Source organism: Sinocyclocheilus rhinocerous, unplaced genomic scaffold (genome assembly GCF_001515625.1).
Source record: "Sinocyclocheilus rhinocerous isolate Xijiao unplaced genomic scaffold, SAMN03320098_v1.1 scaffold798, whole genome shotgun sequence".
NCBI classification, from domain to species: Eukaryota; Metazoa; Chordata; class Actinopteri; order Cypriniformes; family Cyprinidae; genus Sinocyclocheilus; species Sinocyclocheilus rhinocerous.
The window spans coordinates 538,663-550,436 of NW_015635037.1; the positions used below are offsets into that span (position 1 = coordinate 538,663).

Sequence of the window (11,774 nt, forward strand, 5' to 3'; positions counted from 1 at the left end):
TAAAGATAACGATAAAGATATAGTTCTAAACATCGTTCTCAATATTAAAGAATAGCAGAGTCCACACCACAACTATAACGATAAAGGCACAGAGAAACGATATCGTTGGAATCACTTCCAGAACGATTTTTTCCAGCTGATGAACGATACAAACATTGACAGCCAATCAGAATTCATCCTGCTGTAACGAGCTCAAGAATTTAAAGCGGCAGACGCACGTGCGCTTGGAATAAACAGACGATATCGTTTGCTGGTGTGGACTCTAATATCGTTATCTTTATAGATATCGTTCTTGGTGTGAACAGGGCTTTATGAAGGAGAATATATATATAATATATGATTCATTCTATAACTTTCACTCTATAATTTCAGATACAATTCATGTCAGGAAAAACAATACTCTTTCTCAGTAAATTAACTAAGGGTTATAGGTCACTGAAGATCAAATATAGAAACAATTAAGAGGACATTTACCATAATGTGTTCGAAATGTTTATTTTTCTTAGGTATTTGAATTATAGAAATGTTTTTTATAGATATGGAATATAGATAGTCTTTTAACCTTTTCTTATTCATTATTTTGAACTCAAGACCCACTCAATTCAAAAAGTGAACATTGCAAAAATTGTAATTTAAGGGACATAAAGGCAAAATTAAGCTTTATGTAATGTGGCGAGAGCAAATTGAAAAACAGGGTATACAAAATATATGATTGAGATTATACTATGCATTCTCATAATGGATAAAATATGATATTTATGAAAATTGTTAGAAAAAAAGTAGAATTATCATCAATGGAAATGAAATGTACACTAAATTATAGAATGACCCTTATATTTAAATAGAATTCCTGTTGATTCTATTGACCAGAATGAAAATCAGTTAAAATAAAAAACAAATTTAGGTAGTAATTTACAGTTTATTTGTAAACGGTATCTATTTATTGTACATTATTCACTTGTTTATTTGTGCTCAATTATTTATCATTCATCGACGCATGTCAAAACATTTTAGTGCATATATTTTTGTATGTAAGGCCAAATGTATACACGCTTAACATGTGATGCATTTATTATCTTCATTAAATTCATGTTAATAAGATATGTGGCATATTAAAAGCATCGTCTTAAGTCTCTGTCTTGCTCCTCCGAATCTCTGTATTCTTGCCTTCACTTCCTTTGTGTTTGGTATCGAAATGAATAAATGCTAAACCAAACAATCCAGAGAAAACAGACCAAAAATAATACTAAATATTAGTAAAAATGATTCATTTGTTTACACACCAGACTGAGTGAAGGTTACACTAAAAATACTCTCTCGGCCCATGACCTCTGATGTCTTACTACACGATGCACAAATACAGTCACACACAACAAAGTGTCCTTCAGGTACAAGTGTTCTTTATTACAAAACCAAGAGTCTGAAAGGCAAATCTGTGCGTTTGTAAGAGAGAAGCGATTATAGAAGCTAAGAGAAAAATGCTCAAAGTGCAGCGTTGAAACCTCCACATGCTAAACAATCAGAGTTTCTCCTTTCGGCTTCGTCATCTGACCGATGGCATCACAAGACTACTGCTGCAAATGAAAAGCCGCTCAGTACAGACAGCCTACAGCACATACTGAACACATTCAATAAGCAGAAAACAGGATATATGAGCGCAATCAAGTGACAGCTGTAAATGGACAAATTTCAGCTTGTAAAATGGGACAAAACATTTAATCAAAATGTATGTTATATCAGCTTATTTGTTATTGAAATATGCCATCAAGAGTTTACTAACAGCTCGACTGTGGGTTTACACTGATAGATTTGTATTTCTATTGTGAGCATACGTTATGTTTCAAAAAATAATATTGTATGTTTCTTTACAATAATAAATGAAAACACATGCAATCAATTGTTAAATATTGAAAACATTTGTTTTGTCCACTTTTTAAAAAACTCTATGAATAATCAATAATAAGTCGTAAATGTTTGAGCTGAAGGGGTTTAACATCAATGATGAGTCCCTCTGCCAAAAAATAGCTATACATAAATACAAAGACTTGTTGACGTCCTTCTCTGTTTCACTTTGAGTTTTTGCAATATAATCATTAAAAAGCACATTTTCTTCTCATACAACACAGGCATTGACTTTCACAAACATTATCACAACCTTGCAAATGTATCATTATTGGACGCGGTATCCATGCCGATTGCACAGGAAGTGACATCAGATATGTATGGAAGCTTAGGCTATTTTTTATTTAATTCCACCATGGAATTATAAAAGGAAATTGTGACTCTTTAGCCTTACAATTCTAACTTTAACTTACAACTTTTCTCTCACAATTAGTTTATAACTCACAATTCAGACTTTTTCCCTCACAATTCTGCTCTTTTTCCTCAGAATTGCGAGAAAAAATTCTGAATTAAAAGTCTGAATTGTGAGATATAAACTATTTGCTAGGTATAAACTAATTGAAGAATTGCGAGATATAAACTCAGAATTGCAAAACAAACAAACAAACAAAAAAAACTCAGAATTGAGAGATATAAATCACAGTTGAGAGATATAAACTTAGAACTGCGATATATAAACTCAGAATTGCAAGAAAAAAATCTGAATTGTGAGATATAAACTCAGAATTGCGAGAAAAAACGTGAGATATAATTGTGACATAAGCTCACAATTCTAAGAAAAAAACCAGAATCGAGATATAAACTCAGCATTGCAAGATATAAACTTGCAAATGCAGGATATAAATTGCCAATTCTGAGGGAAAAAAATCAGAATAGCAAGATATCTCAGAATTGCAAGAAAAAAAATCAGAATTGCGAGATATAAATTTAGATTTTCAAGCAAAAATCTGAATTGCAAGATATATTATAATTGCGAGAAAAAAATCTGAATTGCGAGATATAAATTTAGAATTACAAGAAAAAAAATCTGAATTGCAAGATATACATTTAGAATTACAAGAAAAAAACCTGAATTGCGAGATATACATTTAGAATTACAAGAAAACAAAATCTGAATTGCAAGATATAAATTTAAAATTACAAGAAAAAAATCTGAATTGCAAGATATACATTAAGAATTACAAGAGAAAATTCTGAATTGCAAGATATAAATTTAGAATTACAAGAAAAAAAACCTGAATTGCAAGATATAAATTTAGAATTACAAAAAAAAAATCAGAATTGCGAGATATAAATTTAGAATTACAAGAAAAAATCAGAATTGCGAGATATAAATTTAGAATTACAAGAAAAAAAATCAGAATTGCAAGATATAAATGTAGAATTACAAGAAAAATCTGAATTGTCAGATATAAACTCAGAATTGCAAGAAAAAAAATCTGAATTGTGAGATATAAACTCAGAATTGCAAGATATAAACTTGAAAATGCAAGATATAAATAGCCAATTCTGAGGGAAAAAAATCTGAATTGCAAGATATTAACTCAGAATTGCAAGAAAAAAATCTGAATTGCAAGATATAAATTTAGAATTACAAGAAAAAAATCTGAATTGCAAGATATTAACTCAGAATTGCAAGAAAAAAATCTGAATTGCAAGATATAAATTTAGAATTACGAGAAAAAAATCTGAATTGTCAGATATAAACTCAGAATTGCGAGAAAAACACTCTGAATTTCAAGATATAAACTCATATAAACTCACAATTCTGAGAAAAATTGTCCGAATCAGAATTGTAAAAATTGTAAGATAAAAAGTCGCAATTACCTTTTAAATTTTGTTTTATCTTGTAGAAGAAATAAGCTTCCATAAATATGAGAGTGTCTCACATTGTGGCATTAGAAATGTAAAAACGTAAGGCTTCAGAGTCTATGCCTTCAGCGGATAGTCATTCTTTGTACTTTGTACTAAGTAGTTACCACAATCCCCTCCAAAACAGGGTGAGCACGTTAAAAGTGTTTTTTTTGTCTTTTTCATACATAAATACTCCTTACAAAACATAGCAAACCAGAGCAAAACAAACAAATGGAGAAAACAAACAAATTGGCACCGATCACTTGTGACAAGTGTACTATAAAAATAGTTCCTTCTTCTTCCTGGTGCCTGATTAAAGCAAACACAGGCATGCAAGAGACGAAATCTCATCATCATAGCATCCCAGACCATGAGGATAAGTACAACTGAATCATCCAGCATCAACATTTTTTTTTACTTTTCTTCCTTTTAGCTCTTTCAAAATGTGCTTTCAACACTTCCTTTAAGTTTACAGTATCATACAAAAAGTGCACTCGGCTAACTGCGTCGGAAATGATGCGTGCGTTCCGCTGTGAGAGAGATTTGTGCTTGTGTCTTCATTTTGACCTGTGTGTGTGGGTTGTTTCGGTGTGTGTGTGGCTTTAAGCCCTTTCTCTGTACTTCAAACGAGCTGTTTGACAGCTCGGGGATGTTCTATGACCTTCAACACGTCAGCCGAGGTGTTTGTGTGAATGTCTCTTTCTTCTTAGTGCTCTGATGCGCCTTAAATGTCTCTCTCTATACTAACTGTGTGTGAGTGTGTGTGTGTGTGTGTGTGTGTGTGTCGTTCAGTCCTACTACAGCGAGTCGCTGGTCTCCAGGCCCAGCCTGGTCATGTCGGAGTGGGAAGGATCATTGTCCTCGTCCTCTTCGTCCTCTTCGTCATCATCCTCCTCGCTGTGACCTCCCATCAGGACCTGCTGCATGGCCAGCGTAGCTCCATCTGATGAGAGCGTCTGTAGGCCGTCCTCACCCACACCGACTGTTACCGTAGTACCTGAGTATGACAAACAAAACGCTTCGAATCTTCATAAAACTGCTAAACATTGGCAATTAAATTATAGCACTTAATCATTATTTTTGCAAAAACGATTAAAGTCTCATGAGTTATTAATAGCGCTGTCAAGCGATTAATCGCGATTAATCACATCCAAAATTTACGTAACATATTTATTATGTATATCTAAATACACACACATGCATGTATATATTTAAGAAATATATGTTAATATAATAAATACATTCATATAAACTATAAGTTATATTAATATAAATATATACATGTATATATTTTCAAAATATACACTGTATGTGTGTGCATTTATATATACATAATAAATATACACAGTGCACACACATATACTATGTAAACAAAAACTTTTATTTTGGATGCGATTAATTGCGATTAATCGTTTGACAGCACTAGTTAATAATCATCAATGATTAATCAGTTTTAACAAACAAAAACTACATTAATTCAACCTGTCAGAACATTTTTTTCTTAGCTTGATAATGTGACGCTTTTCTTGTATTTTACTAGATTCAGTCTCTACAGATCTGGATGTTGTCAATTAAATTAACTTGTTAGCAGCATTACAATCAATTTTGTTTTTTTTAAACAAAAAACAAAAAAAAGATTATTAACCGAAGATAATTACTAAATTCATGAATTATTAATCCATACACACTATATCATTAAATATTTATATATGTATATTATATTCAATGAAAATGTTTTTAACTAAAGCAGCATTACAAATTCAATTATTTTTCAGTTGAATTAAGAAATCAAATTAAATAAAAATAAAATGATTATTAAATTCAAAGATTATACATATCATTAATTATTCTTCCATAAATGTCATAACATATTTATGTATTCAATTAAAAATTAATTAAACAGATAACATAATAAGAATTAAAATAATTTATAGTTAAACAGGAAATTATATTTAATTAAGACATAAAATGTTTATTACATTAAAATAATTACAAAAATCATAAATTATGCATCCATAAATACCATTAAATTGTTTATATTATTTTATATATATATTTTTTTATACTTAAAAAAAAAATATATATAAACTTATTTCTACATGGTGGTCACACCACATGACTTTTGGCAGACAAATTGTTTTGTTAAAATATTATTTTACTACTACTAATGTTATTTTGGTTATTATTAATAATAATCAAATAAATAAATATTCAAGAATTTCGGTTGTTTAATAATAAAAAAAATTCTTCATTATGATGTCAGAACAATTGTCATGACATGTTTTATTTTATACTCTCCAACAAGATCAAAATTAATTTTATTTAAATTAAAAATATACTAATCATAAAAGAGGTGTATTCAAGTCATTCTATGTCTGAATTGCTTTTTAATGTATTTTTGAATAATTGACTAGAAAATGGACCCATGTAATCAGTCAGGTCTGCTTTAGTAAGCATTAGATTATCAGAGCAACCATACAGCAATGTGCTATAAACCACTCAGAACACCACAGAAACCACACAGCAATGCCCTGGCAACCATCCTATCAACAGTTGGAGTTTTGCACGCCCCTTCTATATCTTAAAATGTACCACTGCGCCTCAAACTAAACTCATATTCTGTGTTGCTTAATCTATGATGTCTCATGGGCCGTACCGTCTTCCATGGTGACCTGTTGCTGGGACACAGAGGAGGCGAGGGAGTTGGGCCAGAAGCGTTGTAGGGGGCGCGTTTGGGGCGTCTTCTTTTTGCTCTTAGGTGTGTCCGAGGAGCTGGCGTCCAGCATGGGCTGAAGGATCCGTCGGCGTGCGTTAATAAACCTGAAGACATCGAGTCAGTCAGAGGCGATCCAGACGACTACACTGACCTGCATACAGTATGTATCAACGTCTGATAACTCACCAGTTGTTAACCTGCAGCAGGGTGAGGTTGGTCTGCAGGGCGATCTGTTTCTTCTCATTTTCTGTAGGGGAAGGGGGCTGGGGGGGGGGGAATAATTCTCTCTGTTGGTTAGTGTCTCTATCTTTGAACTCTCTATATGTTAACTTTGTCTTTCTCCGCTTCATTAGAACAATGTGTCTCTGTGGGCCGCCCGTCTAAACAGACGCCTGACAGAAAACCTCCCCGCAGGGCTCTTCAGCGATCAGCGCTCTCTCCAGACGCTTAGTCACATGAGCAGCTGGTATTTGTGAGAGTGAAAGCAAACATGTGTGCCATCAACACCTACCAGCTCACTTAATTCATCTATACATTTCTATTTCTTTTCTATACATTTCTATTTTCATTTTTTAATTCATCTATACATCAATTCAAGCTGTCAGAACGTTTTCCTCAGAGTAGCTCTGTGGTCTGATAAGAAGTTTTCATTATATTTCAGCAGATTCAATTAACAGCACTACAACTAAAATGGTTTTCAATTAAATTAAGATATTAAATAAAGATTATTCAATTATTTACAAAGAACAAAAGTTTTTACATTTAAAAAATCTTTATTAATACTTAATGACCAAAAGTGACAAGCATTTACAATGTTTTTTTTATTTTATTTTAAATAAATGCTTTGATGTAATTTTTTTTATACTTAATTCTTCAAAGAATCCTGAAAAAATGTTTCTCAACAATAATGAAATGTTGCTTGAACAGTAAATCAGCATATTAGAATAATTTCTAAAAGATCATGTGACACTGAAGACTCGAGTAATGATGCTGAAAATCCAGCTTTACATCACAGGAATAAATTACATTTTACAATATATTCAAATAGAAAACAGGTGTTTTAATTTGTAATAACATTTAACAATTTTACCATTTTGACTGTATTTTCTATTAAATAAATACCACCTTAGTGCGCATAAGAGCCGTCTTAGCAACCCGAAACTTAAATAGTAATGTACATCCATTATACCTACTTAGGAAAATTTTTATTATTTACTATTATAATAATTATTAATAAAATATAATAATTATTATTTTTATTATTACTGATAACAGCAGACCAATCATATTATGACTTTACCACAAAATATTCCTATTATACATTACTTTTACTACCCCAATCCAGGCGATTGTCAATTTATCCACTACATTTGAGATATTGGCTGTACTGTATTTTTCACTGAAGTGAACATGAAATGCTGTTTGCAACTCATTTTTAAAAAAAAAAAGTAAGGCGATTAAGCTGGGGTTAAAAGAATAAGAGGGCTCTGAGACTTGGTGTGAATAGTGAAACATCGTTTGTGATCAAACACTCTTTCTGTGAACACTATAAAACAGTGAAGGACAGAAAAAACTTACACCGATGTGCTGGAAGAGCCAAGAACGCATGACATTGGTGGCATGTTTGGGAAGGATGCCTCTCTTGGCCTTAGACGAATTGTCCTCCTGACTGAAAAAGTTTAGATCCTGGTTCAACTGCAGCTGAAGCTGTGGGAAATACAGACGTGGCTGTCAGGAGTGTGTGTGTGTGTGTGTGTGTATGTGTGTGCTAATGCCATTCGTATTGTAATAGATTATGAAGATGTGCTGTTGACAATCAGCACACCAGAAAAACTCTGAATGCTGCATGAAATGAGCGTATTTGTTGACGGCGTCTCACCTGTGAGTTCTGGATGCGTATTGTTCCAGGTGACAGAGTCTGTGTGACCACCTGCCCCTGTGGAGTAACAACTGTAACAGGCTGATACACTGTACCACCTGGGTTAAAACAAACACGCTCACACAGTCAATATACGACGAAATGAGAGAACGAGGAAGAAAACCGAATCAGAGAGCAGGAGTAAAACAATCAACAAACCTGTTAGCACCTGTGTGGGGTTTATGGCTGTGACGGTAACGTTGCCTTGCTGTAAAGCCGACGCTGGCACTACAATACCTTGGGGACTCATGGCTCCAGAGAACGAGCTCAGCGGCTGTGAGGAGAACATGTGCAGAGCGGTTATTTCCTGAGCGGAGATGGAGACAGATTTCTACAGTGTTTTTGAGCGTACCTGTGTCTGTGTTGGGGAGTACGGGCTTCCTGGCTCTCCACTGAGCAGCGTCTCGCTGTTCATCTTGGTCTTGAGGCAGGCGATGTAGCGGCTGCAGAAATCTTTACACAGGTCATTCACCTTCTCCAGCTCCAGCAGGTGGATCCGTAACACCTGGATGGCCTTCACCATCTGAGTTCGATTAGAAAGCACAGTACAGTCATCAGAAGATCAACTGAACTTAATGAACTGTTAGAGGTCTGCATGGGCATTAAAATGAACCCTGAATCCAGCCCACTGTATGACACCCTAAAACCAAACCTTTCACTTCCTCACCAATCATGTAGACTGAGATGGACGCTCAAATGCATGTGCTAAAATTAAAATATTTATTATTATAATGTTTTAGATCCTCATGTTGGGTAGTTGATTAGGCAGCAACCTAACGCTGCTTCACCAGTTATGGCCAATACAATAAGGGTAATAAGCACTAAAAACTAAAACTAGTTATTTTAGATGCTATAAAGTGAATTTAAACATCACAATACTATAATGTAAAGCATAAAAATAGAAGTTCATTTTGAGATTTGCTAAAGATTTCATTAAAGTGTTATTAAATTATTGGTGTTTTTAAAGATTAAAGGCAGGGTAAGCGATTTCTGGTAGCCAATGTTGATATTCGAATCAGTTTTCTAAAGTGTTTTTGAAAAATCACATACCCTACCTTTAACAAAGTGAGTGTTAGATGATGGTAAAGTTAATCAAAATGTAAAAATAGCATGCACAATTAAATATCCATATCAACTGATGCCGATTAAATCTTTAATATTGACTGATATATATCATGACTGTTATATATCATGCATTACTGAATGTACACTGCTGATCAAAAGTTTGGGGTCAGAATTGTTTATTTTTATTTTTTAAATTAAGAGTTATATTCAGCAATGATGCATTATATTGAACAAAGGTGACAGTAAAGACATTTATAATGTTACGGCTGGTACATTTATATAAGATTCCTTTTTCAAATAAATTGTTTAATTAAATTAGATAAATTATTACTTATTAGGTTATTACATTAAAATAAATTATTAACAAAGAACAAAGTTTTTATATTAAACAAATCTTCTTTGTGTTTAATATACACTACTATACAAAAGCTTGGTCTCAGTAAAATTATTTTATTTCTGAAATAAATGAATAATTTCAGAAAGGATACATTAAATTGACCAGACTTTTTTTTGTTAAAAGTATTTCTGTTTTTAAATAGATGCTGTAATTCTATTCATCAAAGAATTCTGAAAAAAATTATCATGCATACAAAAATATTAAGCAGCGACCGTTTTGAACATTGATAATAATACGTTTCTTGAGCAGCAAATCAGCATATCAGAATGATTTCTGAAGAATCATGTGACACTGAAGACTGAAGTAATGATGCTGGAAATTCAGCTTTGCATCACAGGAATACATTTCAATATATATTCAAATAGAAAAAAAGTTATTTACATTGTGTTATTCGATCAAAAATGCAGCCTTGGTCAGCATTCTTTTATAAAGATTTTTTTTTTTAATTTACAATTTTTTTAACAGTAGTGTAAACACCAAAAACTTCAGTTTAACGGGTGATTCTTACCAGATTGTCCAAATCGGGGTCCTCACTGAAGAAAGCCTTGCCTTCTTTCTCCTGGTTTCGCACAAAGTTCTCGATATCCACATCGAAGCTGGCCGAGGTCACGCACTCCGAGCTCTGAGTGGATTGCTCGCATTTCTCAAAGAGCAGCGCCAGCAGGGGGAACAAGGGGTGTCTGACAGTCAACAAACACATCATTTACACATCAAACCAAAAACGCAGTCAACTGCGCTTTTTCAGAAACACGTCACAAGAACAAAGAAAAGAAGCTACCTGTAAATGGCCGTCTTGTCGACCTCCATAGGAGTTTGTGGCTCAGACGGTGCTGAGCTGCTCTCCTCTTCCTCTCTCTCCTCCTCTTCCTCCAACCTCTCCTCCACTTGTCCCGCCGTCTGCTCTCCCACTTGCATCTGCACGGAGCACAGAGGGGCAGAGAATGAAGATGTGTGAGGTATGTGGAAGTTAGCAGTGTCAGCTGGCATGTCTGCGGGCGGTAACGTCCGTGTGTGGGCCGCTCTGAGAAACACAGTCTCTCTGTCACAGACCCTAAGGGCTGACATGGGGTTTCAAAGCATGTAACAAAACCTCATTTTTTACAAAGGGGCTTCTCTCTCAGTCCTTAAGACTACTCTATCTTTTTCTGTCAGATTTAGAAAGCTTTCACAGATTTAACAGTGGTTTTTCACATTAGTTTCAGACTATTTAGCAGAAAAACAGTGTAAATACAGAGATACCAGCACACTGAGTGACTCAACATGCAAGATATGCAGATGTCTTGTGTAATAATCTATTTGGACATCAAAATATATACAGTAAGCCAAGAACCCACAGTTCTTTTGGTTTCTTTTCTCATTCATACAGTTTTTTTCTTTGTACTTTATAGTTGGGACAGGCCCACATGATTGAGTGCATGTGACGGAGTGCAACAATAGTGTTGATTGAAAAGGGGGAAATGTTAAAAATATTTCACGACTGCTGGAAAATCTCGGGTTAGTCTCGAGTCTCTCTATCTCTCCATCCGATGCCGCAGAGATCAAACTTCCCAGAATTCACAAGACATCAATCAATCATCATCAAGATTGTGAGATGTCATACTTGCATGTTTATAAAGCGTTTATTGAATTGTTATTGCAATATAAAGATGATTAATGCTTTATTTAAAAGGGCAATTGAACACACTCACGCAAAACAAAAACGGTACTCCATTGGCTGTATGAAGAGCTCTTTGGCAACACAAACCTGCTCAGCCTCTTGGTAATCCTCCATGGACACCGATGGGGATGTCATCATAGTTACTGTTGCTGTGGACAACGCTTGGGCATTCTATAAAGCTGATCTTCAGCTCCACTAAACTGACACAGTCACAAAAAAGACAAAGATTTATGTGAAAAACGGCAAAACAGCTGCAAATCTTTAC

At 34.0% G+C, this 11,774-nt stretch overlaps 1 protein-coding gene across 1 annotated transcript in view; it reads right to left on the reverse strand.

The window, feature by feature from the left end:
- Window positions 1–3,744: 3,744 nt before the first annotated feature.
- LOC107746279 (homeobox protein PKNOX1-like) overlaps window positions 3,745–11,774 on the reverse strand; it is a 9,900-nt gene continuing 1,870 nt past the window's right edge. Inside the window, exons 2-11 of the mRNA XM_016560414.1 lie at window positions 11,597–11,709; window positions 10,631–10,767; window positions 10,361–10,532; window positions 8,743–8,913; window positions 8,550–8,664; window positions 8,352–8,449; window positions 8,051–8,179; window positions 6,659–6,735; window positions 6,413–6,576; window positions 3,745–4,753 (exon numbers count right to left, since the gene is read on the reverse strand). Coding sequence (XP_016415900.1) covers window positions 4,554–4,753; window positions 6,413–6,576; window positions 6,659–6,735; window positions 8,051–8,179; window positions 8,352–8,449; window positions 8,550–8,664; window positions 8,743–8,913; window positions 10,361–10,532; window positions 10,631–10,767; window positions 11,597–11,647 — 1,314 coding nt within the window. The 5' untranslated portion in view covers window positions 11,648–11,709 and the 3' untranslated portion in view covers window positions 3,745–4,553. The remainder of the gene's footprint in view (window positions 4,754–6,412; window positions 6,577–6,658; window positions 6,736–8,050; window positions 8,180–8,351; window positions 8,450–8,549; window positions 8,665–8,742; window positions 8,914–10,360; window positions 10,533–10,630; window positions 10,768–11,596; window positions 11,710–11,774) is intronic.